The sequence below is a fragment of the Vulpes vulpes genome, chromosome 7 (assembly GCF_048418805.1).
Source record: "Vulpes vulpes isolate BD-2025 chromosome 7, VulVul3, whole genome shotgun sequence".
NCBI classification, from domain to species: domain Eukaryota; kingdom Metazoa; phylum Chordata; class Mammalia; order Carnivora; family Canidae; genus Vulpes; species Vulpes vulpes.
Window position 1 is genome coordinate 7,610,870 of NC_132786.1, and position 26,840 is coordinate 7,637,709.

General features: G+C 39.4%; 4 protein-coding genes across 5 annotated transcripts in view; 1 reads left to right on the plus strand and 3 right to left on the minus strand.

The window, feature by feature from the left end:
- The window catches only part of MGAM (maltase-glucoamylase), a 136,725-nt gene extending 119,274 nt beyond the window's left edge, over positions 1 to 17,451 (minus strand). Inside the window, exons 1-2 of one of the 2 annotated variants that reach the window (XM_072762837.1) lie at positions 17,288 to 17,451; positions 17,078 to 17,130 (exon numbers count right to left, since the gene is read on the minus strand). The gene's annotated coding sequence lies outside the window, so the exon portion shown is untranslated. The remainder of the gene's footprint in view (positions 1 to 17,077; positions 17,131 to 17,287) is intronic. The other variant, XM_025982204.2, reaches the window with a different exon arrangement.
- Positions 41 to 10,029, plus strand: CLEC5A (C-type lectin domain containing 5A). The gene is made up of 7 exons (XM_025982228.2): positions 41 to 243; positions 734 to 832; positions 1,656 to 1,715; positions 3,151 to 3,210; positions 3,525 to 3,661; positions 6,915 to 7,018; positions 8,176 to 10,029. The coding sequence occupies exons 2-7, from the start codon at positions 754 to 756 to the stop codon at positions 8,288 to 8,290; spliced, it is 555 nt and encodes a 184-aa protein (XP_025838013.1). The 5' UTR covers positions 41 to 243; positions 734 to 753; the 3' UTR covers positions 8,291 to 10,029.
- A 3,140-nt stretch (positions 17,452 to 20,591) lies between the features above and the next one.
- Positions 20,592 to 26,840, minus strand: part of SSBP1 (single stranded DNA binding protein 1) — a 191,599-nt gene continuing 185,350 nt past the window's right edge. The window contains exon 11 of the transcript XR_012002433.1: positions 20,592 to 20,641. The gene's annotated coding sequence lies outside the window, so the exon portion shown is untranslated. The remainder of the gene's footprint in view (positions 20,642 to 26,840) is intronic.
- On the minus strand, positions 22,442 to 23,386 carry LOC112906992 (olfactory receptor 9A4). The gene has a single exon (XM_025982140.2). It carries the CDS (start codon positions 23,384 to 23,386, stop codon positions 22,442 to 22,444), a length of 945 nt encoding a protein of 314 aa, XP_025837925.2.

Consider the following 26,840-nt stretch of genomic DNA (forward strand, 5'->3'; position numbering starts at 1 on the left):
TGCAGAGGCTATAAACTCCCTTCCCCTCCTTGCGCCACCCACTCCCATTGCCAAGAACACTGAACAGGAAGAGGCCTTTACTCAGGGATGCTGCCAAGATAGAGAGACTGTGTAAAGAAAGAAGGGCAGTGCTTGAACAGAAGACCATATTCTCTGAAGGTGCCTCTGCCCACCACACCAAACATAAGGCCACCGAGAAGACCCTCACCTGAAAACTAGGCCAGCCTTCCCAAGAGAGAGCAGGTGAGTCTGTTTGTCTTCACTGTACGATTGTTGACCCTTTTCCAATACCAAAAGACACTTGTCTTGTCTGTCAGAGTCCTGGCATAGTCTTTTGGAGACTGAGACTTCTGACAATTGAAGTCAGTATGGCCAATACCACAGAGAAGGTCCTAGAGAACAAGGTCATTTCAAAGCTAAGGATTCTCAAAGTCCAGGAGAGGATTTACTCCATTAGACAGAGTTTAGGAGGCCATAGTTAGAGAGGGCTAAAATCTAGAGCTAAGATATGGGTGAAGGAGAGGTACCATGCCAAGTTCAAAGGCTCCCAATCAGTACAAGATCCTGTGTGTCTTCTAGGCATGGGTTGGATCTCATTCTTGAAGCTAGCTGTCAATGGCACAACTGCCTTCCAAGCCCTCCAGGGGTGCTCTGAGAAAGGCATGTGTCCTACTGAAAGAAGCCTTTCTTTTCTCCCAGATCCTAAAAGTGGACTGTGCTCTACTCCCCACAGGTCTCCTCAGCTCCTCCATCATGAACTGGCACATGATCATCTCTGTGCTTACCATAGTGGTGCTTAAAATTGTTGGGATGACCTTATTTCTGCTATATTGTGAGTATTTGAGCAACCTCTTATCCCAATCACATTCTCTCTTATTCTTTGACTTTCCTCTCAGAATGCAAAGTTGACTATAAAGGCTACATGCTTAAGTCTTTCCACCTTAGGGCAACAACCCAGTGTAGGGGCAACTGAGGATACTCTTCTCACTCCCTGACACACACCATGGGCCAGGTTCCTCGGTCTGCCTTGGAGATACAGAACTGGCCAGCATCTGATGGTTAGAACACCACACAAAGGTTTTGCCACTGCAGTGTTAGCTGGGCAATCTGAGGTGAAATACTCATCAGCTTGTTACTGTTCCTCAAACTTGAAAATCAGTGCCAGTTCAACCCAATGATAAGGCTGAAGAGCAGCATGATGAGGTAATGGGATTTTACTGGGAGAGAAATGTCCCTCTATGTCCACAGAAACTTTCATCCAGATGCTTAGAAGAGGCCTCATAGGAAAGGGTTTTTCCATAGCTGCAAGAATCTTCTCCGGCCCCAGGAACCAGTGGGGAACATAAATGAGGAAGGAAATGTGAGTAAAAGACAGCAGTTAGGTAAGAGGCATCTTCCCTTTGACCCAAACTGAAGACACAATGAGTGCCATATAAAAGAGCAGGAATGAATATGAATATGAATAAGTAAACACATTTGCAAAAAAATCCCATCTATGCATCCTTTGGTGACCTGAGTCAGAGAGCTCCAGATCTCACAGCAAGAGTCATGGTGCCCCAGCAGCCCTGGCGGGGGGAGGAGGGGGGGGTGTTAGTTTGTTATATTCATTCTACCGCCACCTTTGGGGCTGAGCCAACAGTTGATTCTCTTTGTAGTCCCACAGATTTTTGGCGGAAGTGAAGACAGCCTCCTTCCCACTGAGATCTATGGAAGAGGTAATGTACATGATAATGATGTCCTCTGACCCTCTCAGTTCATGTGTGCAGACTTCTTACAGACCTTTCTCAAGGCTTCCTTTCCCAAGAAATTCATTTGCAGGGAGGGTCCATAAAGATATGCTATAAGAGGAATAAGTTCAGGGACCTGACGTACCGCATGGTGACTATAGTTAATACTCTATTGTACACTACTTGAAAGATGCTAAGAGAGTAGATCTTAAATGTTCTCACTCCAAAAAAAAAAAAAAAAGAGGTAATTATGTGAGGTGATGGAGGTTAGAACTAACCTTACTGTGGTTAATAATTTTGCAACACATACATGAATCAAATCATCACCTCGTACGCCTGAAACTTACACAATGTTTTAAGCCAATTATATCTCAATAAAGCGGGAAAAATAAATGCAGTACACTCAGAGATTTAAAAAAAAGAAAAAAGATCTTCTAATTAATTCCCTTGTTTTTATAGATAGGAAACCCAGACTAAGCTGATCAAAATTTTTGATCCTTGATTTTTCTGCTGGGTATGAGGATGATTGGTATATAATCACTGTAATGTCATAGGAAAGGACTTTATAAACTCTGACATGTTGTACACCTAAACGAATTGTTATACAAGAAAAAAATCCCCAAAACCAAACCAGAACAAAACAAAAAACCCCAACCTGTGTCCCACAGTAAAACTCAAAGATTGTATTCAGCACTTTTTTGTGTTCCAAGCGCTCTGCTAGACCAACGATAGAAGAATAAGAACAGGAGCTATCAGTCAGCCATCTCCTATGAAGCACAAGTCCCCATGCCAGAAGTCAAGGGGCATAAAGTGATGATTGAGACGTGGCTCTCCTGATTAAACCTTCCTCCTCTTAAAGCTTATCCAAGGACCTCCCTCTCACTTCATCTTAAAACATTTATTACTACATACATCTTGAGGAGAGAGATAATTTCTTGTTCAACTTTGTTATCAACTGAGGCTCCCAGTACAGTGAGCTATATGGAAGCAATTCATGAAATATTTATTTATGGAGTTCTGTTTAGTTATAATCCCCACATGGCTTCTCCTAAAAACCAGGTTATTTTATATTACAAAGAACCTTTGAACTGGGAACTGAAATAAAAAGTGAATACTAACTGGTATGTTTCATTCCTGTCATTGGAAGTAGCTGATGTGGCGTCTGGGTAAACTAAAGTGGTCTTCAGCCACACAGGACAAATAACTGGGCACCAGAGAAGGGGTTTCACCAGCTTCCAAAGCCACTGCATGGTCCACTTGGCCAGACAGTGCTCCTAGGAAAAATGAGGCTTCTTAGAGGCCTATCAATTCCCTTATTTATATTTAAAGAAACAAATGGACTCTTCTCTGTCCACAGGAAATTTCTAGATGTTCACCTCCCTCTGTGTCTGCCAATATCCCACGTCCTTTGCTTCTGTTTCAGTGTCACCGACTTTTGGGAGCAGTGATGTCAGTTCAGTTCCCACAGAGAGTTCTAGAACAGGTAAATTGCATGATCATACTCTCCTCTCCATCCCAGGTCTTTATGTGCTGAATTCTTAGGCACTTTACCCATTGCCTCCTTTCTCATGGAACTTTCTTGCCCAAAGGGGCCATAAAGACCTTCTAATTCATCCTCTTCACTCTGTCCACAGGAAAACTCAGACTAGACTGCATGGGATTTCTTTCGGGATTAAAAATAATTTACATTGATATGACTGCTATAAAGAAACTCAAGCCTCACTATGGTTTGACTCAGTTCCAAGGTTCACACTTCAAACTACTAATCCTATACTCTCTTCTCTTGGATTTATTTAGCTTGCTCCAGGACGTGGTATTTTCTTCAAAGAAGATGCTTTTGGTTGTCCCCTTTTGAACTGCCTTGGAACAAAAGCAGGGACTTTTGCAAAACAGAAGCATCCACTTTGGCCATTGTCGACACACCAGAAAAACTGGTGAGAGCACTGGGATGATGCAGTAAAGCAGCCCACCCTACAGCAGGTGGAGATGGTGGGGCAATGTGATTAGTGGACAGGGGCAGGGTGGAGGTGAAGAACGGGGAGGTGACTGGCTGAGAGTCCCAGCTCCTTGCTCTGAATTTGAAGGTGAGAGACTCTTCTCAGTAGCATTGGCGTATATTCCTCAGATCATCCTGAGCGAGGGAAATCCACACTTTTGGTGTCTCCCATGAGGCTTAGTGGTGCACTGGTATCCTGAGGATGGGCCAGGATATTTAAAGTGCAGGGAATAACCCCAAATGTGTTTAAGAGTTGCTTAAAACTTATAGAAGACTTCATATACGTGAGCTCTTAATGTATCATGCAAGTCAGCCTCATAAATAAGGAAGATGCAAATTAACAAAATCAGCCATATGAACACCAAAGAATCAGGTCATAGAACTGGGATTGCAGTGCATAATTATGATAATAAAGATGGTTAACACAATGCAAAATCCTTTATTTTACTATTTCTTTTTATCCTCCTAACGATTCTGAGGAGGTTTTATTATCCATATCTTATATATGAGGAAGTTAGGGCACAAAATAATAATTTGACCTTAGAAGGTCATATACCTTTTAAGTGACAGGGCGGGATTGAATTGAGATCTTACTAGCTCTAAAACCCACACTCTAATCAATTTTAGATCATAAGTTATTTAAGTTTATAGTTGCCTCTCCTTCAAATCCTAAGCATCTGCTGAGTGCTAGGCATGTGGGAGATACTGTACGCCGGCTTCTCTGCCCTTCATCTTTCACTCCTACTCTATAAAGTCCTCCTGTGGTTGAGGAAAATTCATAAAAGGGCCCTTTCTGAATTTTGGTAGCAGGTGTCCAACAAAGAGCAAGGGTCAGGATGCTACAGATCCTCTGAGGCTGAGTACACAGATGGAAAGGGGAAATGCCTTACAGTAGAAAGCCAGGAGTAAAATGGCAGGAGGGTTGGGAGGGAGAAAAGAAGAGAGGAATAAGAGGTTTGAGAGAGGAAGTTTACAGCCTCTTTCTCTACTCAACCCTCAAGTTCTGGTGCATGTCAAGTGTCTTCGTTGGCATTCTCCATTAAAAGCTCATCACACCAATGGTTTGCTAGTGATCTCAAGTCGGTATCCCCAATGAGTCTTCTCTGGACCAAACAGAATATCAAAATCTACTTTGATGTTTCAAAAGCACCAAAAATTCACCATGTTCAAAACTGAGCCAAATTATATTTGCCTCAACTGGTTTTTCCTTTTATATTCCAAGTATTGGTGAGCAGTCATTCCACCCAAGATTGAATGCGATGGTTTTCTGAGACTTTACCTCTTCTCTTCTCCCCTAAATTAGCTGCTAACCAAGTCTTTTCCTCTCTCCCCACAGCAAATTTTTCATATCTCACCTGGATTTCTTCCAAATTCTTCTAACTCATCTCTTTGCCCCTGATTTTGCCCCTTCTTACCTATCCTCTATAGAACCCACACAATAACATCTCTAAAACTCTAAACTGTCTGTGCCATTTTCCAAATTAAAGTGGGTTAAAGTCTGGTTTCTCCAGCATTATACAGTCTAGCATCCGCCTTCTTGCCAGTCTTATCTCTCCACTCACCTCCCTTCTACCTCTGCACAACCACATTAAGCAGCTTGCAGTCCCTCAAAATGCCCCAGACTGCTCAGCAAACTACCTGTGATCCAAATCTCTCCACACCAGAAAGTCCAGTCCTGACCCATGCCGTCCCCTTGTGTTTTCCTGACAAACAGCTATCTCTCAGAGTCCATCTCCAGGACCACTTCATCTACAGTCTTTCTAGAAAAAGCCCAAATCCATGTAGAATTGATCACTTCTTCCTTTCTGCCTGTGCTCTATCTAGTACATATTCCCTAGCATTCCACCTGGGACACCTCGTTGCCATGCTGGTTAACTCCTCTATCTTCTCTTATTAGACTTGTGGATTTTCACCATGTTGGAATCACTGACATTTTAAAATGGTGATAAAATCTACAGAAATCTCCAGAAATCTATAGAATCCCAGAAACAACATATTGGCATGATAGTTTGAATAAATTTCCAACAGCCTCAGGGATCCCCTTGGTAATCATACATGACTTCGAGCAAGAGAGTTAAAGGTTAAGAACCTGTACTTTAAACCATGGGTCAGCAAATTTTTCTTAAATGGTCATATAGTATATGTTTTATGTATGTTGGGTCATAAGGTCTCTATCACAACCACTTAATGCTGCCCTTGTGGCTCAAAATTAGCCATAGATGACATGTAAAAATGGGCCTGCATGTGTTTCATTAAAACCTTATTTACAAAAACAGGCTAAAGTCTGGATTTTGCCCACTGGCTATAGTTTGCCAACCCTTGTTTTAGATCATAATTTCTTTAAGGAGACACTAATTTGCTTTCATATCCCCTGCCTTGGACCACAGCTCACCAGACATTCAAGAAATCTTTGTTAAATGAGACAATAATTTTAAAGAATAATGAAATGAGGTATTTGGGGGAAGGAGAATATTGGAAAAGGAGGAATAAAGGCAACAACTCTGGGTATGGAGGGAATATCCAAGTGAATTTGGATACCTATTGATTATAGGAGGTATGTGAAAAGTACAGGGAAGAGCCCAAGGACTCCCAGACTTCTAGTTGGAATGATTTGTGATTCATGAGTTTAATAAAGAAACTATGATAACATGGATTGGTGTCAATTTAGCAAATACTCAAAAACACTGATTATTTCTCAACACACTTTTAAAACTCCCTAACTGTATTCCCTTGGTAACTATTGAAGAAGTTCACTTGATCCAACCTCATTTGGAATGTAAAATTTCTGGCAATGAAATACTTCTATGCAGAGAAGCATTCCAAATAAAAAAAGAAGTATTTCAAATTGCCCTCTTTTAGATCATACAGTATCCTTCCTCTTCATTTTTCAAGTGTGATCCCTGAGAATTTGTTGGGAATGCAAACTCTTGGTCCCCTACACCCGACCTACTGAACCAACCAGCAAGCAGTGTTTTAACAAGACCTCCAGGTGATCCTGGCGCTCCGTATCTACTGAAAACAACTCTAGGGGTTATGTGAGTGGCAGCTATAGCCAGATCCAGAGTCTCTTACCAGCCTTTCTTGTTCCCAGAATCAGATATAATTAGGGCCTGTTGGCAAAGGAAGACTGCAGAAAAAAGAAAAAAAAAACACCTTTTTTGTTGAACTGTTTATTTTTGGTTAACTTCTAGAAATTTCTCCAGGACAAAACTGGTGCTGAGAAGTATTTTATTGGCTTATACCAGCAAGAAAAGAACAGATGGCATTGGATAGACAACTCCATGTTCAATGGCAAGTATGTGAATATCTCACATTTTTTCTGAGAATCTTAGTTCGCCTAAAGAAACCTGACCTGAGATTCAGTGGGTTTGTCCTGGAATAACACAAAGGCTGAGACTTAGTTTTTTGTTTTATTCCTCTCCTTACTTCCACCCATCTATTTCGAGAGACACATTTTTTTTGTAAACTTTTATAAAGAAAAATATCAAACATTTGTAAGTAGAAGGGTATTTATTCATACAATGAGTTATTTTGTTTAAATCAAAATCCAAACAAATCCACCTACATTCCATTTGTTTGATGTATCTCATAAGTCTCATTTAACCCACAGACCATAATTTATTACTAAGTTCTTATAAATTCCCCAGATGGGGCTTCTTTATATAAAGAAAGGTTATTTTTTTAAAAAAGTTATTATTAGCATATGTCTGTGCCATAAAACTATGAGCTTTAATTCCCAAGAGATATCTTCTATGTGTCATTCCATGGACATGAGCATTGATGGAGAACATGACATTCCTGGTGTATGTATCAAGATGTTGTCAGACAGAATGTAAGTCAGTTCCCCAATCTATAACTGGGGCTTCTCACAGAAAGAGGAAATTAAGATTCATTCAATGTCTACTAAATGCTAGTCACTTGCTAAGCGCTTACTCATGTCATTTCCTAAAGTATTCACAAAGAAGCTGTAGAAAATGCTTTTATTAATCTCCGTTTAACAGTTGAATTGAGGATGAGAGGCTTAAAAATGTACTGATTATCACCAAGCTGGGAAATGGAAGAGCCACATTTTAATTCCACATGCATTCGACTACAAAAGTAATGATCTTTCCATGAAACCCGACTCTTTCCAGTCAGATTGAATGACAGAAAAAGAGGTAGAAAGTCAACACACTTTCTTCTAAAGCCAGCTGGTTCCTCTTTCCTCCTCCTCCTGGCCCTCCTGCTGTGAATGTAGTGCATACAGTATTAAAACATTATTTCTGAGAGCAAAAGACAGATGTGGTATTTCTAACCAAGTACAAGAGTGAGTTAGTCCAAGACTGTGAGTCCACAAACACTCACAGGAGAGCTCACAAGAAAGGGCGAGTATGGAGCTGGATTTGGGGACGTGGATCAGTAAAAAGCAGGGCTGAAATGATGGGCCTTCACCACACTTTCTCTCCCATTTAGCATTACCAATCAGCATCAGAACTTCAACTGTGTGACCATTGGCCTAACAAATACATATGATGCTGCACCTTGTGATGTCAACTTCCGCTGGATCTGTGAGAAGGAGGCCAAATGATTGCAGTTCTCTGTGGCCTATGACAAGAACGACAAATACACTTACGGAGAAAGCAAAAGAATATAATTAGGATTGGTCCAGGACACACAGAGCATCAAATTAGTGTGTCAGTCCTCCACAGGTCACTAACAGAGCTCCCTAACTCATCCTTGGGGCTAGTGCTCCAGCCCCTCCACAAATAGACTTGCATACACACAACAGAGGCAAACTCCTCATTCTAGGCCAGCAAGTCCCCTGAGACTCCACTTCCTGTGAGCGTCACACCTGTGACTCTTTTTAGATATGTACCAGGCATCTGTCAATGACTCCTTTCTCCATCTATCTACTAGGAGAGGTCCTTGCCCATGTAGGGAAATGATCTTCTGCTCTGGGGGATTAGGTGCTAACCCAGGAGACAGGGTCATTTTACGGAGACAACTCAGTTAATACAATGGCAAGGTCTGTTTCCACAGAACTGAGTATTTCTGACTGATCAACAGGGTTTAGGCTGTTGCCAGGGTCCGTTTTATCCTCAGAACACATGCCTCTACTACTGGGGAGAAACTGCAGACTCAATAGGTGAAAACATTATTTAGAATAGCAGGGATAGAAGAGAGATAAACTCAGCTCCCTGACCTCATCTCTGTTCCTAAGAGATCCTTGTTCACATGCTCCCGACTTACACTCCAGGTGGGATAGCAGAGTCCTCCTCAGGCTGAATTGAGGCCAGGCCTGGGGAAGGGTTCCTGGAGCCAAGCTTAGAGCAGAGATAGCATTGTTCACAGGAATGGAAAGGGGTCCAGCCAGGACAGGAATCTTCCAGGAAATCCCTTTGAAAATAACCAGACAGGGAAGCCTGGGTTGCTCAGTGGCTGGGCATCTGCCTTTGGCTCAGGGCATGATCCCAGGGTCCCAGGGATCGAGTCCCACATCAGGCTCCCCACAGGGAACCTGCTTCTCCCTCTGCCTATGTCTCTGCCTCTCTCTGTGTGTGTCTCTCATGAATAAATAAAATCCTTAAGAAGAAAGAAAGAAAGAAAGAAAGAAAGAAAGAAAGAAAGAAAGAAAGAAAGAAAGAAAGAAAGAAAGAAACCAGACAGCCAAGATGACCAAGCAAACTGATCAATATTTTTCTTTTTTTTTTTTTATCAATATTTTTCTACAAAGCCCTGAATTGACACTCAAGCTTAAACATTCCTGGTCTTGACCTGAATCTCCATTTTAGTAGGTTTTTATTACCTGACCATGCTTTTTAAGCATTTTAAGAATTTATAGGAGTCTCCTGTCCCCCAATGATCACAAGATACTCCTACCTGCAGTTTAGAGAGACCCTGCTACCAGGTATAGCCTCATGACCCAAAGATGTTATAGCCTTGTACTGATTGGCATCACACCAACCCAGAAGTGGTCCAGTTGACCAAGGAGTAAAACAGAAGAGGACTGCTCAAGGAAACATAGGGTGTAGGCAAGAAGTAGACATACAGTAGCGAGAGTAGAGAGGGAACACCAGGGACAAGTGGCAATCATATGCAAGAGGAAGCAGAGTTCATTTGGCCATACTGGAAGAAAGGCAAGAAAAAAGCAGAAAAGTCTTGGGGGCATCCTGGCAATTCTCTGCACTTGCAACAAAACATCAACTTCATACTCTCTTCAGTAAATGGAAAGTAAAAGTGACATGCCTCTGTGTTTGGAGTAACAAGAATTAAACCATAAGAGAAGACTGTAGTAAAACTAATAAAAATTATAGTCACCTAAGTAAACTGCTCACCATTTGTGTCTAATGACAATAATGACAACATACCACAATGACTGTGTATATCATCAGATGTCTGTCAAAGAAAATTAATGTTTAATTTTTAGTTACAATACTAGGTTCTGTTTCTATATTCCTAGGTCTCATAATTTTTGTCCAATTGACATGGCTAATGAGGTAATATATTAAGTGTTAGAAGTTGTTTGAAGGAAGTTACCAGAAATAATTTGTTTGGGGTGGAGCAGATGTGGTGTTAGCAAAGAATAAATGCTGCAGTTGAGGAGTGGCGAGAGGCTGAGACTATGGTTGATAAAAAAAATAAACAGAATTATACACCAAGTGTAAGCCCCAGAATCCAGACAACAGAAAGAAAACCCCAACTGTTTTATTTTGAGAAGGGAGAATTGTGGTCGCCATACTTCTTGTTTTGTGACAGAATAAATTTCAGACTTCCAAAGTCAGGAAATGTAGACATGTAGTAATTTCCCTAGTAGACAGCCCAAATTTTTCCCAAGGACATACTTCTATGAAAGTTCTAAAAGAGGCCCAGTGGGCTGAGGTGGGGGTAAGTAGCATATAGGGAATATGGACCCTTCAGTTTTAAATTCAATCCTGGGGAGTATAGGTGTTGTTGGATCCTGAAGAGCATAGATAAATGTGACCTTATTGGGCAGCAGTGGTATTTTTTTTTTAATGCAATGGAAATTTAGTAAACCATGGATTAGAATGTTTGGCTTTGCTTCCAATATGTGATATAAATCAGTACAGATTTCTTACTCTTTCTGTTCCTTAATTTCATTACTTATAAAATGAGGCAGTAACCCCTCCTCACAAAATTCTTGTGTATATTAAGTAAAATTCCCACTATGTCCCTCAGTAGCCATAAACAATAGGGGAAGCACTTTGTGGAAGATTTGAAGTTGAGATCTTTATCCAAGAAGGAGCTCTTCAATAGCTAAAAGCTGAATGTAGGAAAGCCACTTAATTTCTCAGAATTTCTGTTTACTCATTTACAATATAGGAATAAAAATATGCCCAAGTCAGGAAAAGGTGCTTCAAAAATTCTGTGACTGTCAAAACCATACCTCCCATGGCTCTGGCTTACATTACCCATCTTGTCTGTGTGAGCTGTTGGGCCCATGACCAAAGTCATTAACCCCTGTCCACAGATGTTGACACATCAGTACTGATTCACAACTAAGAACATCAGGTAGAGGTAACCTTTGCCTATTTGCCCTCCTGTTGCCAATCCCCACCCTCAAAAGCCATATCCTCTGGTGACATTTGCATTCTGAATAGTCCTGCTTCACTTCCTGAGTCTCCCTTAGCAGGGGCTCAGTAATAATGCACTAAATGTCTGACCCTCCACTTTTACCATAGCCTCTCATAAAGACTATGACGCCGGCAGGGGGCACCCATGATTCCCTCAGGTATCTTTACTACTGGCCTGTGAGTCTGCAGTAGCAGAGGTATTTGAGTATCTCTCAAGCTATCATCATGCTCAACTTTCAGGTACAAAGATTGAAATCAAAATCCTTCATAAGACCTTCCCATAATTGGCACATGCATGGTATTCTTTTGTGCATTTGTTTTGTTATAGTTGTACATGTCTGTGTGTGTATACATATATAGATACCCATATATAACTATATATAATACATATGTAATAACACTCATGAAACTACTGAACATGAAAACTAGAATCTTTTTCATTGAGAGAGAGGGAAAGCAGGCGAGTCGGGGGTGGGGGGAAGGACTGAGGGAGAGGGAGAGGGAGAGGGAGAGAATCTTAAGCAGGCTCCATACTCAGGGGTATCCCAACGCAGGGCTCAATCTCACAGCCCTGAGACCACAACCCTGAGATCATGACCTGAATCAAAACTAAGAGTCAGACACTTAGCTGACTGAGCCACCCAGGTATCTCTGAAAACTAGAATCTTTACAACAGCTTATATTTACTTCTGTGGTCTTCTCTGATTCCACCCTTCTATCTCTCCACAACATAGGCAGCCACCATTACAATTCCTGTGTTCATCATTCAGTTTTTTAAAAAGTCATTTTCATCTCATTTTATGTATTCTTTCTGGCTTTATAAAAAGGCATTGTGATGTAAGTAATCATTTAGAACTTGTTTTTTTAAAGATATTTTTCTATTTATTTATTTCAGAAAGAGAGAGGAAGCACATGAGTTGGGGATAGGCAGGGGTGGGGGCAGAAGGAGAGGGAGAGGGACAAGCAGACTCCTCACTGAGTGCAGAGCCTGAGTTGGGCTGATCTCATGACCTGAACCACCAAAATCAAGAGTCAGATGCTTAAACAACTGAGCTATCCAGGTGCTCCAAGAACTTGTTTTCTTTTCCTTTTTTTTTTTCATTTAATTAAATTTCAAATGAATGAAATTTCATTCATATTGTTGAGTCATTAATCTTGACTACTACATAATATTCAATTGTGTGACTATAAAAACCATGACTGTTCTAGTTGGTGTGCAATCAGATTTCTGACAGGTTTTTGCAAATGTAAACCGTGCTACAATGAACATTCTTTTGGTGTTCATACACAAGAGTTTCTCTTGAGTTTATCCTAAAAAGAAAAATGTTGAGGTATAGGGTATATAAGTTTTGACTTTTTTTAGGTAATGCAGAATAGTTTCCAAAGAAATTACATTAATTTTCAGTCCCATCACAAATATATAATAGAAATATATGAGGTTGATATTTATTGACATATGGCCCTAATTTTTCTCCTAATTATTAATGTATTAATTAGAGTAGTGCTAGATGTTCTAGAAAACTACAAATGTTCAGTGGCTAATCAAAATAAAGTTTTATTTTTTATTAATGTACAGTCATGTATTATGCCTACTGGTGGTGCAGGCTCTGCTCCACAGGTTCATTCGGGGACCTATGTTGATGGAATGTTTTATTCCTTCAACATATAGCCTCAAGGATGTAAATGAAAGAGAGAGAGGATTATTCATGAAGTCTTTGGGACTAGATGTGGAAGTTGTGTTCATCACTTCTACTGACATACCATTGACTAGAACTCGCTCACATGGCCACTCCTAGCTGCAGGAAAGAGTAGAAATTTTATTTTGCCTATGTGTACAAAAAGAAAAGGAAATGTTTGGTGATTACCTAGCAGTCTCTACCCCAACTAATGTAGCTGAATATTTCTTTATAGGTTTATTGACTGTATATATTTGCTCTTCTATAAAATGTGCATTTGTAATATGTGCCTATTTTTTCTATTGACTTGTTGGTACTTTTAAAAGTATTTTTAGAAGTTCTTTATACTATACTTTGTTTGTTATGTTAATTGAAAATTTCTTCTCCCAGTTTGTAATTTGCCATTTTGCGACTTCTAAGACGTCTTTTAATTAATACAAGTTCCTAGCTTTAATAAAGTTAAGTGTACCTATATTTTCGTTTATATTAACTCTTTTTGTATAATGTTTAAAAGCCCTTTTTCTATGCCAAAACCTTAAAGATATTCACCAAAATTTTCTTCAAAAAGGTTTACAGTTTAAGTGTTGATATTTGAGTTTGATCCATCCTGAATTGATTTTAGTATATGGTATGATATAGTTTCAATTTACTTTTGCCATATGAATAACTTTTTTCCAGCTCCATGTATTGTTCTTCCTTTCCTAATTTTTATCATACCAATGATCTATATTATGTGGGTCTATCTTGGGACACTATTTCATTCTGTTCATTAATTCATCTATTCTTTAGATTCATACTGTCTTAACTACTAAAGCTTCAAAATAAACCTTGATATCTGGTAGGGTAAATTCCACTCTCTGCTTCTTCATTTTTATAAAATATTAAAAATTCTGAATATTCTTAGCCACTTACACTTCCCAATAATATTCAGAATCAGTTTACCAATTTCCATGAAAATCTTGTTGGAATCTTGATTTTTATAGTATTGAATTTATAGATAAATTTGGGGATAATTTACATTCTTATGATGTTGAATCTTTCCATCCTTGAACTTGACATATATTTTAATTTACTTAGGTCTTCTTTAATGTCTATTACAAAATTTAGTAGGTATATATATATATATATATATATATATATATATATATGTATATGCTTTAACATATATACATATATATATATTTGCTTTCATATGCACAATGTTTAACTACTTATAATCAATTAAATCAATACTTCAGGATAATGTAACATGATTTATCTTATGATTTTCAGTAAACCAAGCCTGCCACCAGTTGCTTCTCCGAATATGTAAGTCACTTACTGTAGGATAATTCACTCTGACCCTTACCCTTTTAGCTACCGTCTTGCCTGGAGCTTTGCTTCTCTGTTCCAAAGCCCTGAAGCTAGAGACAGATGATGTTCAATATCCCTCTTCTTACTCTTGTATGTTGGTTTCTGATTAATACTGCATCATTTACCTACTAAACTAGTCTTGCATTACCATGATACTGCCAAAAGGATGTTGAGTGTACTAGTTAAAAACATACATTTTTATTTAGAGACCTTTGGTAGAGTCTTTGTTCTATTAATTTACTATTTGAGAAGCCTTGGAGAAGCTACCTAATCTCTCAAAAACTTAATGCCAAGCATTATTTTTAGGTGCTGAGGATACAGGAGAATATAAAACAAAGTACCTACCCTCAAGAAACATACATTCTAGTGGGATGATGCCAACAAATAAGTTAATTAGTATATATATATATGTATATATATATATACATATATATATAAATATATAAATATATATATATTAGATGGTAATAAATACTATTAAGAAAAATGAAGAATGGGAATCCCTGGGTGGCTCAGTGGTTTGGCGTCTACCTTCGGCCCGTGGTAGGATCCTGGAGTCCCGGGATCGAGTTTCGCATCAGGCTCCTTGCATGGAGCCTGCTTCTCACTCTGCCTGTGTCTCTGCCTCTTTATCTCTCTTTCTCTCTCTCTCTCTCTCTCTCTCTCTCTCTCTGTGTTCTTTCATGAATAAAAAAATAAAATTTTTGAAAAAAAGAAAAATGAAGAATGATAGGTGGACAAGGACTCTCAGAGTGAAGGTGGAAGTTTGTTATTTTTCAGTTAGTGTTTAGAGGAAGCTTCCTTGAGGTGACTTCGAAGAAGTAATTTCTGGGAAGTGAGACACTGCTTCCTGAAAATAACTTGGGTAATTCCAACTGGTGGAAATTGCATACAAGGTCCTGGAACAAAACTGCATTTAGTGTGTTCAAGAAATACCAAGAAGGTTAGTATGTTTGTAACAGAATGAATGAGAAAGAGAGCTGTAGGTGATGGGAACCAGAATTAGCTAACAGTAGAAGTATAGAAGATGATGGTGATTTAGATATTAAAATCTCCAAAAATTTAGTTTAAATGGCAGTTTGCAGATAACTGAAACTAGCAGGAAAAAAGTGGCTGGTAGAGCAACAGCTTCAAAGTTAAATAATACCTAAAGCAAGGAGTGGGGGGGAATGCATAATGGTTATGAGCAGATAACAACAAGCAAAAGGACACCTCACCCACATCCAGGCTCAGAGGAATGAAAAAAAGTCATGACATCAGAGGAGCCATGGGCATCCTTAGGGGATGTATATTTCAAATAAAGCATGACGATCAGTAAAACACTCAGAAATTAGGGGTATAAAAGACTTGGACTATGTTCCCTGAGTTCAAGAGTGCTAGAGAAAGTGTTTCATAAGAACTTCTCTTCTGAGGTCATCACAATGTCAATCAAAGTCTTCAGTAACCTCCAAATAGCTAATCTCATGGTCAAAACTTAGGTGTCACCTTACTTAATGTCTCAGGGCCCTGTGACATACTTTATCAACCCCTTAAAAAACATCATCCAATGGGCTTTCAAGATACCCTCTCTTGGTTTGCCTCTAGTCAAGTGGCCACTACTTCCTAGTCTCCTTTGTTGATTCCTATTTATTCACTGTCTCTAATCATGAAAACCCAGGGCCTAGTCATCTACATTATTTTTTTTTCTTTTGTATCTATATTCCTCCCTTGGTCACTCAACTATTCTCACAGACTTAAATACCACTTACACTCACTTGACTCACATTTCTATATGCAGCTTAAACTGCCCTGAACTCCAGAGCTTTAGATTTAACTGCTTCCTCAACATATTCTCTTAGATATTTAATAGTAGACACCTTAAACTTAGTTTGTTCATAAATGGGCTCCTGATATTCTCCCCAAACAGGCTGATTCCATAGTGCTGCTTAAGTTAACAGAATTTTATCCTTCCAGTTAACTATTTCCAAAAAATATATAATCATTAATCCATCCTTTTTTTCCATATCACATCCAAACAAATCCTACTGTCTCTAGATAGACATGGATTAAATAGATAGATGATAGGTAGAAAGGGAGAAAAAAATATACAGTTGACTTGAACAATTCGGGAGTTGGGCTACTGACCTCTAACATAGTCAAAAATCCACATATAACTTTGGACTCCCCCAAGACTTAACTACTAATAGCCAATTATTGACCAGAAGCCTTACCAACAACATGAATAATTGATTAAGACATATTTTGTAAGTTATGTGTATTATATACTGTACTCTCACAATAAAGTACAGTAGAGAGAAGAAAATGTTTTTAAGGAAATCATAATTTATATTAAAATTAGGTAAAACAGAACAAAATCATAAGGAAGAAAGAATACTTTTACAGTACTATATGTATATTTATTGAAAAAAATCCTTGTATAAGTGGACCCATGTAGTTCAAACCCATGTTGTTCAAGGGTCAACAAATAGACCACTGCACTCCTTCACTGCTATCATTTTGATCCAAGTGATGACCATCTCTAGACTACATTATTGTAGTGGTTTTTGTGGTAAATTAGACTATTCAAAATATTCACTCTTCACCTATCAAAGCAAAAGTTTCCCCAGACAAAGTTAAACAGGCAAGAGACTTTATTTGAGGTTATTGTAGTGGGTGGGTAGGGGTCAGAACACAGCCTGAACCCAACTCCACTGAAACAAAGAATGGGAGAGTTTTTAAGTGCTGAGATGAGCTATTAGAAAATCACTGAAGTACCTTAGTGGGGAGATGCTGATCCACAGGGTGAGCACGCTGTGCTGCTCCTGAGTCTGAAAAAGGTCCAGAAAAAGAATTTGCAATGATAAGTGTTCTAAAGTAAATCATCTAAGAAAAGGGAAGTCAAGGGTCTGGAGTCAGGAAGGAGCCTGCCTAAAGTTCAGACAGGAAAGAGAAACATTAAGGCTGTCTTGGTCAACACTTTCCTACCTCCATTTCCACAAGTGGTGTACTTCTCCACGCGCTGATTCTGGATTCTTCCACATAACTGGCTTTGACCAACAGAATGAGAACGAACTTTCAGTGTGCTAGTTCTGTACCCAGGCTTTAGGAGGGCTTGGTGTTCCCATCTGTGTCTTCTTGTGTTCCGCCACTGTCATAGCAAGAAGGGCTCAGGCAAGTAAGCTCATGCCAGGAAGAAGGGGAGAGATGCCCTAATTGAGACATCAATATGGGCCCAGCCCAGGTCAGCTGACTGCCTTCCAATCCTTAGGCTCATACATAAGCCCATCTGTGATTAACAGAGCTTCCATTGAGCCTAGCCTGGAGAAGCTGAGACCTTAATGCATAAAAATAAAAGTTGATTGTTGTTTGCTGCTGCAATAACACGGCTCACTACTTCAGTCTCTCAAGCTTTCCCTGACAATCCTACTTAAAATTTCAGGACTCCCTCAACAGATGGTCCTATATGCTCATAGCTCACTTTTCTTCACAGAACTTTTTTCATCATCTAACATACTATTTTTAACAACTTTATTGAGACATAATTTGCATACCACAAAATTCACCCATTTAAAGTGCACAAGTCAGTGGTTTTTGGTATATTCACAGGTATCTGCAACCATAACCTCAAAAAGAAAGCCTGCACCCTTTAGCTATCCCCAACCTATCCCTGCATCCCCCACCCTAGCCCTAAGCAACCACTAGTCTATTGTCTGTCTCTATATATTTCCCTATTCTAGACTTTCATATGAATAGAATCATATAATATGTAAACTTTTGTGACTGGCTTCTTTCACTTAGCATAATGTTTGCAAGGTTCATCCCTGCAGTAGTACATATCACAATTCCTTAGTATGACTGAATAATATTCCACTGTTTGTTTATTCATTCATTAGCTACTGGGCATGTAGGTTGTCACTATCTTTTGGCTTTTATGCTACTATAAACACTCATGAACAAGTTTTTTGTGTGGATGAATGTTTTTATTTCTCTTGGGTATATACCTAGGAGTGAAGTTGTTGTATAATAAGATAACTCTGTTTAATTGTTTCAGGAACTGAAAGTTTTTCCAAAGTGGCCATACCATAACACCTTCCCACCGGTGGTCTATCTGGGATCCAACTAACACTGGTTCTTTTCCAACCTTTTGATGCTAGCTATCCTACCGTGTGTGAAGTGTTATCTCAGGGTGGGACTAATTTATATTTCTCTGATCATTAATGATGTGAAACATCCTTTCATGTGCTTATTCATCATTTGTATATCTTCCCTAGAGAAATATTTATTCATATTATTTACCCACTTTCAAATTGGATTGCTTGTTTTTACTGTTGAGTTATAAGTGTCCTTTATATATTCTGGATTCAAGCCCCCTATCAGATAAATGATTTGCAAACATTTTCTCCCATTCTCTAGGTTGCCTTTTCAGTCTGTTGATAGTGTCCTTTGATGCACAAAAGATTTTAATTTGTATGAGGTCCAATTTCTCTAATTTTACTATGTTGCCAGTGCTTTTGGTATCATACACATTAAGTCAGTGCCAAATTCAATGTCAGGAAAATTTTCCCCATGTTTTCTTCTAAGAGTTTTATAATTTTAGCCCTTACATCTTTGATCTATTTTGAGCTAATTTTTTGTATATGGTGTGAGGTAAATGTTCAAATTCATTCTTTTGCATGTAGATATCCAGTTTCCTGAGGTGATGAGTTTTTAAGCACTTAGGATTGAAAACAATGTTCTGTGTGATTTTTTCCCATCTTTAAACTACTTACAAGTATGTATCTAGGTTATAGAAGAAACAGACTATAACAATCAAAGAAAATTACAACATATAATGTTACTTTTTTCAGATATATACAATTTTATAGTTCTGGATTAAAATTAGGCATTCCTACTAACAGCAGGTTTGGCCTTTTACTGAATCAGGTGAATGAAATCTGGCCATGATTTACCATACTCTTCCCCACTATCTCAAGACCAGCCAAGTCCCAATTAGAGACTGCCCCATTTACCTAAACTGTAATAAAGATGATAAGGAGCAGAGGAGCAACTGACCCATAGTAGACAAATAATGAGAACAAAAACAAACTTTGTTGTTGTGGGATACAAGGATTTTGAGATTATATGTTACTCTAACATAACCTAGACTATCCTGATTGACACAAGAACAAATAACAAGTAGTTCAGATAAAGATATACAATTAGCACTTCATGATTTAGCAATGTAGACTATCTAACATAGTGGTTAAGAGAATAAACTGGAGCCAGACCACCTGAGTTTGGATCCTGGACCTTTGCATATAAACAATGTGACCCTGGATGAGTCACTTACTGTCTCTGTGCCAGAGTTGCCTGGGTAATAACAGTAAATTGCTTGATCTTTAGAACTACTTACCTTAGAAGATATATGAACTGTGTTTCATGATTGTCCCTCAGAGGGGAAAAGGGGAAAAATTATCTACTGGTTTCTACTTTCACTGATCAAATTACATCAAATTGGGAGTAGCTCCCCAGAACCTCTGGGTTTTCCATGTATAGACCTGGATGCCAAGTAGGTCCCACTTTAGCTAAATCAACAGGAAATCCCGAGGGCTAGATGTGAAAGGTGCTCTTGACATGCATAATATGAAATATTGGTTGTTAATATTATTATTGTTGTTTGCATTACACATATAAACCAAGGATTTCGTTTTTTTTTTTTAAGGATTTCGTTTTTAAAAGAAGATTTTATTTATTTATTTGAGAGAGAGAGAGAGAGAGAGATAGCAAGAGAGAGTACGAGTGGGGAGGAAAGGGAGAAGCAGGCTCTCACTGAGATGAAGGCAGATGCTTAACCAACTGAGACACCCAGGAATCCCTAAACCAGGGATTTCTATAATTGATTTTGGGAAGTAAAGAGAAGCATCTAGCATAGGAAGAAGCTTTTGCTTGGAAAGTTAGGGATAAGGGAATTTAGGCACTGGGCCTCACCAGTGTTTATCCCCAGTGCTATACTACTTTCCAGTATGGAGCCCTAGATGGATAGTTCTCTCTGGCTCTTAGTACCTAGTACACAGGTAAGTAACTATTGTGTGCCAGAGCAAGATTTTTTAGAATGAAACAGCCTCTTCTCTTTACTGAGATGATATTTCTTCCCTATCAGGCATACTAATCGAGGCCCTAAGTTCAGGAAAGTGTATAGTCACTTCTATACAGGCCTCCGTCACCTGACACTTTCTGCATTCCTAGCTTCTATATAATGCTCCAGAAATATTTCCCAAAATATTTAAATTTAACAGAAGGCTCCACTTACCAAATGCCCTCCAGTTAGAGAAAGGTATTCATATAAATAAGCAGGTATCCCTGAATAAGAAAAAAAATAAATACATAAACAAATAAAAAGGTGAGAGGTTAAATTACTACATCCCTTAAAACAGATAAATGAAATGCAATTATTTTTATACGCAATACCTATACATGGCTACAAAAATAATAAAGAGAATATTAAAAGGCAAAGGATGAAAAATCTTGTTCTTTCTCCATTCTATCTGCTTATCCCACTACACAATCCCACCAGTAACCATCTCTTAATTTCTTACAATGTTGTCCACAAGCGAATATAAATATATACTATTTTTACCCCTTTTTACACAAAACTAAATTCTAAGTTCAATGCGCTCTGCTTTTCTCACTTAACAACACAGCTTGGGGATCATTTCTGACCGTTACAGAAAGGGCTTTTTAATTCTTTTTATAGCTGCTTATTATTTCATTGTATGAATGAAACAATTTATTTAATCAGTCACCAGTGATAGCCCATTTGGTCATCAATATTTGATTATTGCAAAAATGCTAGTGGATAAAACTGTGCCTATAACATAGGAAATGGATTCATCAATTAGGACCAAAGTCAGGCTGACTAGGGGAAGAGTGAGGGAAGTTGGCAGTGCTGGGAAAGAGGCACAAGGGCTGACTGGTGGGAAGCTGGATGACAGAACAGTAAGTTTGGGTCTGTGGGGGGTCTCGGAGGGGGAAAGGCAATGGGAACCCAGAAATGAATTGTGGAACTGAGCCACAGGAAGAGAGCTACAAAGAGGAATCAGGAAGTAAAGTGAGCAGGAGAGGATCAACAACTAAAGGGGGCAGAAGCAGGGGCCAGGTAACATGGATCTGAAAGCAGTGGAGAATGTGATAAGATACTGCCTCTTCTTCTGCCCTCTTTTCACTGCCCCTTCTCCCAGAGACCCAGCAGGGCCGGCCCTCCCTTGTCACGTCAGCTCCATTGTTCCATGTCCTTTGTGGCAGCATGCACCATGATCTGGGTGCTATCAGGTGAGACATAGATTCTAACAGCCAAGAAAATATGCTGATAAGTACTAAGGCAATAGAACTTTGGGACAGAAAACCAAGGGCAGAGGAAATCCTCCCCCCACAATAGCATCAACATAAGCTGGAGCTGGTTGGAAATGTAGACTATCAAGACTTAGTTCAGACCACTGAATTAGAATGTATGTTCCAACAAGACCCCCAGTTGATTGAAATACACAGTAAAGTTTGAGAGGCACTACCTTAGGTCTGCATTTCTGTCATTGATATTAGAAATCTCATATTTATCAAATTGAAAGAATAAAGTCTCCTTGTCTTGGGAAAAGATGGAGAGAGAGAGAGAATATGTTTGATCCAGGGAAGGAACAGGGAGCTTGCCCAGTCAGAGGACCTAAAGCACAGAACAATTTAGATGGGAAGAATGGGAAGATGATTCAGTGACCTAGAATCCAGTAGTCATCCCATTCTGCAGTTGGAGAATATTTTTCTTAGCCTTTCCTGTTCAGAAACTTAAATATCACACATATCATTTTACATTTAATTTTTAAAAATTTTATTATGAATTGATCATAACTAGGAAACTATGTAGATTTGCATCTGTAAACATATATATATATCAGATATATATATGTATATATAGACAGAGAGAAAGAGAGAGAGAGATATCATTAAAATAAAGTGAATTTTTGAGTAACAAGAAACTATATGAAAAAACATGGCCATAACTTAAAAGGCATTTGTTGCACCCATATTACTAGATGAAGATTGTGATGCAGCTCAAAGATGAGTAAGTACTTTCCAAAGTATTCTGAAATCCATAATAATTAAGAAAAATGATTAGTTATTGAATAGTTGACAGCATCTTTTCATTCCATCCCATAGGGCTTCGATGACTTTGTCATTTCGAAGGGTGAAGATAAAAGAGTTGAGGAAAGGAGTAACCACTGAAACCATCAAGGAAACCACTCTATTGTAATCTGCCGCCTGTGTTTGTTTGGGTTTCACATAGAGGAACAAGCAACTGCCATAGCCGATCACAACACAAGTGAAGTGAGACCCACACATAGAAAAGGCTTTCCTTCGCCCAGAGGCTGAGGGGATCTTGAGGATGGTGGAGATGATGCAGGTGTAGGAGATGATTGTAGGGATCAGAGAACCAAAAAGAACAAAGACAGCCATTAGGAATAGAATAAACTCTATGAAAAGAGTATTGTTGCAAGATACTTTGAGCAATTGTCCTCGGTCACAGAAGAAATTGTTCACCACATTGGATTTGCAGAACGTAAGCTGAAATGTGGCATACACTGGCCAGATTTCAAAAAGAAACCCAAACACCCATGACACAATGACCACCCAGATACAGGTGTGACTGTTCATAATGACATTGTACCTCAAAGGGTTACAGACAGCCACGTAACGGTCCACAGCCATCGCTCCCAGTAATGCAAACTCGGTGGTCCCCAGAGAAAGGTACAGGAAGAGCTGGGTGACACATGCAGCCAGAGATATCGTCTGCATCCCAGGGAGCAGCAACCCCCAAAGCATCACGGGCACAATAACAGATGTAACCAAGATCTCCAAGGCAGAGAGGTGACCAAGGAAGAAATACATGGGGGACTGCAGACGTTTATCAGCACACACAATCAAGATGATGACCATGTTTCCCATTAATGTCACTGAGTAGAAGAAGAAGAAGGTAGCAAAGAGAAGATGGTGTAGTTCCTTGGAGCCAGGGAAGCCAAGGAGATAAAATTCAGTGGCACTAGACTGATTCCCCAACATTTAGTTCTGAGCTCTTGTTCCGTGGGAATTCTAAAGAGCAAAGGAGAGAAAACAGGCTTCTGATCTCAAAAAGATTAAAGACATTTCCAATTTGAGAAAAATATCCTACTGCTAGAATCCACAACATAATGCTCCTATTATCGATACAAGATTGGTGTTAAGTGTTTTATGAAGAACATGTATCATATATGAAGGTAAATGTAAATGCCCAAGAACATGAGCAATAGCCACCAATACCACACTCAGGGCATGAAAACCCACCTACCCCTGTCTCTACCCTTTCCTCTCAACTCACCGGCCAGCCTCCCTCCAAATTTACTCTGTCCTGCCACCTTGTCCTCTTTCCTGACCGCAGTGTGCTTGTTTATACCATTAACCCTGCCATCTCAAATGCCCTAAAGTGTCTTCTCTGCCCCTTATATTTGGTATGTGCTGCAAAATCAGCTACATTTCAAGAGATATAAGCATAGCTAATACAAATCTTAGCCAATGACAGCCAGACATGATGACTTCTTTGTAACCTCTAAACATAGACTTTATTTGCATTATATTCAGGTTAAGTTCTGCCTCAATATATTGTTGTTCTTGTTGTTAGCAAGTTGGACCTAACTAGGATATTGTCATAAGCTAAGAGTATTTTAAGACAAAACACTGAGTCTTTCCCTGACTCCTGGAGAGCTGGATCCCTGAAGGGGATTATCCACTACTTCCTCCTTATCCTCACGGTGAAAGCCATCCTATACTACTCATTTCTCCAAGCAGAAATATGTCTCTCCAAGCAGAAAGAGCCTCCCCAGCTCCCCATTAGTGACCTATAAATAGAAAATTTGATTCCTCTGGACAGTAATTGACAACATGGAGGGGGGGTACTAGAATAAATTCCTACCTGTCATACAGTTTCCAACCTGGATCAGAAGACAAGAAAACACCTGTGATAGAGAAGCAAAATCCTCCATATCCCCTAGGTCTCAAATCTCTGGTTCCAAAAGGGAGACAAGACCTCCAAACGGGCAGCCTGTCTCTCCAACCAAACTGCCATGGGGTCAGTCCCATAGAGCATCTTGGAAAATTCAAAAGAGCACGTCTGCTTATCTATGACTTTCTCTTTTCTCCAGGGCCAAAGGGTAATGAAAAAGTTAGAATACACTCATAGAGATCATGGTGCATTTCTCAGGGGGTCTGGAATCCCTCATTCACCACATCCAGTCTTTGCCCAAAGATGTCCATTCCACAGGCACTTTTGCCCTCATCCCCTCCAAAAAGCTACATGCACAATTTTACTCTCTAACCTCTTTAAGACATATTTTTCTTTCTATTCGCTCTCATCAATGGCTCAAATCATATGCTATGTTTACTTGTTTCTTAATTTATCCCCAAAATCCCACATCACAATGAAGTACCTTGAAGCAAGTTGCTTATATTACTTATATTGCCACTTGTGACAAGAACAGAGTCAGACAAAGTGTGTATACTCTAGAGATATTTTTAAATGAATATATCAATTAATAGATCAAGGAAGAAATCAATGAAGAAACAAGGAGTTTCCAACTTGGATATGTATCCCTCCATTCACTCTGCTCCTAAGCACTGCCCACTCAGCCTGCAGTCTCACTTCCCGGAGATCCCTGACATGATGGCAAGCAGATATAAGGAAGACATGAAGACAGACAATAGAGCAGGGATTTAGGTGATGGCAGAGAGTGTACGCATCACCAGCACTGGACCCCATCAACCTGCCTTTTGCTATGGAGGAAGCTCTGAGGGAGAGCCATGTACTCTGCAGCTCCCTTAATCCACTCTTCAAGCTCTAGGACTCTTGTTCTATATGCAGCCAAGCCCCGCCCCTCCCATGATGATGCTCTTCCACTCTCTCCTTCACTGAATGGGATACCTGGCAGACACCCACCTCCAGAGAAGAGGATTGGACTGGAAAGGTCTATTGTTCTTCAGGTATCAACCCAGGCTACCCATGGCTAGTAAAGAGACATGCTAGGGAGGCAGGGGCAGCTCCTGCTGTCTCCACTCATGGGGAAGGCACCATCCACACACTGGAGCTTAGAAATAGTCCACAAGTATTGCTGAGAGGAATCTGCCTATCTCCCCCTCCTGTGTTCTCTCTGCCTCCTTCTTTCTCTACCTGACCTGTCTCCAAGGACAGTTATACACTGAGGAATAATTTGCACACTTTCAGAGACACACTAGGGATACACTTAAGGGAAAGCTGGAGAACCTTTCACTCTTCTCTCCCGAGGATAATCACATTTTAGATCCTGGAAAAGTTCTGTGTGTTGAGCAAACTTAAAAACTCCTAGTCAGGAATTTCTCAGAGTCCAGACTGCCTTCTTCTCAGCACAACCACCAAGCTGTGAACAGTCAGCCCTCTGATCTGCTCTGTGCTTTTCCCTGACTCCATGTAGCCCTACAGAGCCTAAGCTACCCCCAGGATGAGACTCCACTCATGGCTCCAAGACATACCTCAAAAGCCTAGAGGTCCCTACATCTACTTCTTCATCTTCCCAAGGTTTCACAAAGCACGTCCTTCCCAGAGGATCTCTGCACAATCTCCACCACATATCCTCTGTCCACAGTCCTTGGAGCCTGGTGAGAGGGAGAGACAAGACCTATCCCCTACTCCAAATTCACATCCCGCTAATGCCACAGCCCATACCAGGCCCTCCAACATGCATTCAATTCTGGTTGTTCAGCCATATATTTCCCTTCATATAGGTCTTCAGATGCTTTCAGCTCACCTCCCTGTGCCACTTGAATTGAGGGGTGAAAGTGCTGAAACAATACTCAGAATCAACAACAACAAAATACTACATGAAAGTGAGCACAGCTGAGCTACGGGGCAACACAGCAAAATCACTTTTAAAATATTGACTCTTACACCTTGAGAACCAACCATCATTTTTCATAAAATAATCAGATCACAATTTCAAAACACATGGAGGGATATAAGGTAAAGTGTAAATGTCCCTCTCCCCAGGTGTTTGATTTTCCTGATCCATCTGCTAGAGATAAATATTACACTAAGTTATTATTAGAGTTTTCTAGTGTATTCATACAGACGTATTCTGTGTGTTTTTAAGAATATCCGTATGTACGATTAAGTAAATAATATTTTAGTAAGTATATTAGCCAGCTACCTTCTTCTAATATACATCTATGTGTGTGTATTTATGCTTGTATGTGTATTAAACTTTCTATATTAACAATGATATGTGAATCACATTTTACATGATTGCTTAATATTCAATTATGAAATCACTAATTATTTTCTAATGAACATGCTGAGAAATGTTCTCCAATTCTTCATATCTATATTGCTGCTGCAATAAATATTCTCATGTCTGAAAAGTTATATAAGTACAACTTTTTTTTAAAGTTACATTTATTTATTTGAGAGAGAGAAAGAGAGCATGAGAGGGAGGGGCAAAGGGAGAGAGAATCT